General features: G+C 37.3%; 1 protein-coding gene across 1 annotated transcript in view; it reads left to right on the top strand.

Annotated features, from left to right (window-relative positions):
• The window catches only part of LOC119588734 (lethal(2) giant larvae protein homolog 1-like), a gene marked incomplete in the record, with an annotated part of 77,754 nt that overhangs the window by 59,293 nt on the left and 18,021 nt on the right, over nt 1-440 (top strand). The window contains 1 exon segment of the mRNA XM_037937374.1: nt 268-421. Coding sequence (XP_037793302.1) covers nt 268-421 — 154 coding nt within the window.

Here is a 440-nt window from a genome sequence, read left to right as displayed (position 1 = left end):
AGAACAAATTTATATTTTGTTCATAACTAAGTACAGGGTCTGGATCTTACCCAACATCTTTTCTCAGACTAATACTAATTTTTATTAGCATTTAATAGATACATTCTTCTTTCATCCAGACTTTATTGATTTCATTAATTTAGTCAAGGTTTAGTCACACAGAATTCATTTGTTCGTTCATCTTTAATTCTCTCTTCTTTCGTCCAGACTTTATTGATTTCATTAATTAATTCTTTCATCATTTATAACCCTTTATACCCCTTTCAGACTTAGCCAACACAGCTGATGAAGGACCAATGTCCAGGAGAAAATCCCTCAAGAAGTCACTACGAGAGTCATTCCGCAGATTACGCCGTGGAAGATCCCAAAGAAAAACAGGGAAGCCAGGAGCCACCTCGCCAACAGGGGCACATCCTCAAAGGTGAGCACAAATAGTGGAG

Source organism: Penaeus monodon, chromosome 24, assembly GCF_015228065.2.
Source record: "Penaeus monodon isolate SGIC_2016 chromosome 24, NSTDA_Pmon_1, whole genome shotgun sequence".
NCBI lineage: Eukaryota > Metazoa > Arthropoda > Malacostraca > Decapoda > Penaeidae > Penaeus > Penaeus monodon.
Note: the sequence above shows the minus strand (reverse complement) of the source record. Positions and strands in the feature narration are given on the sequence as shown.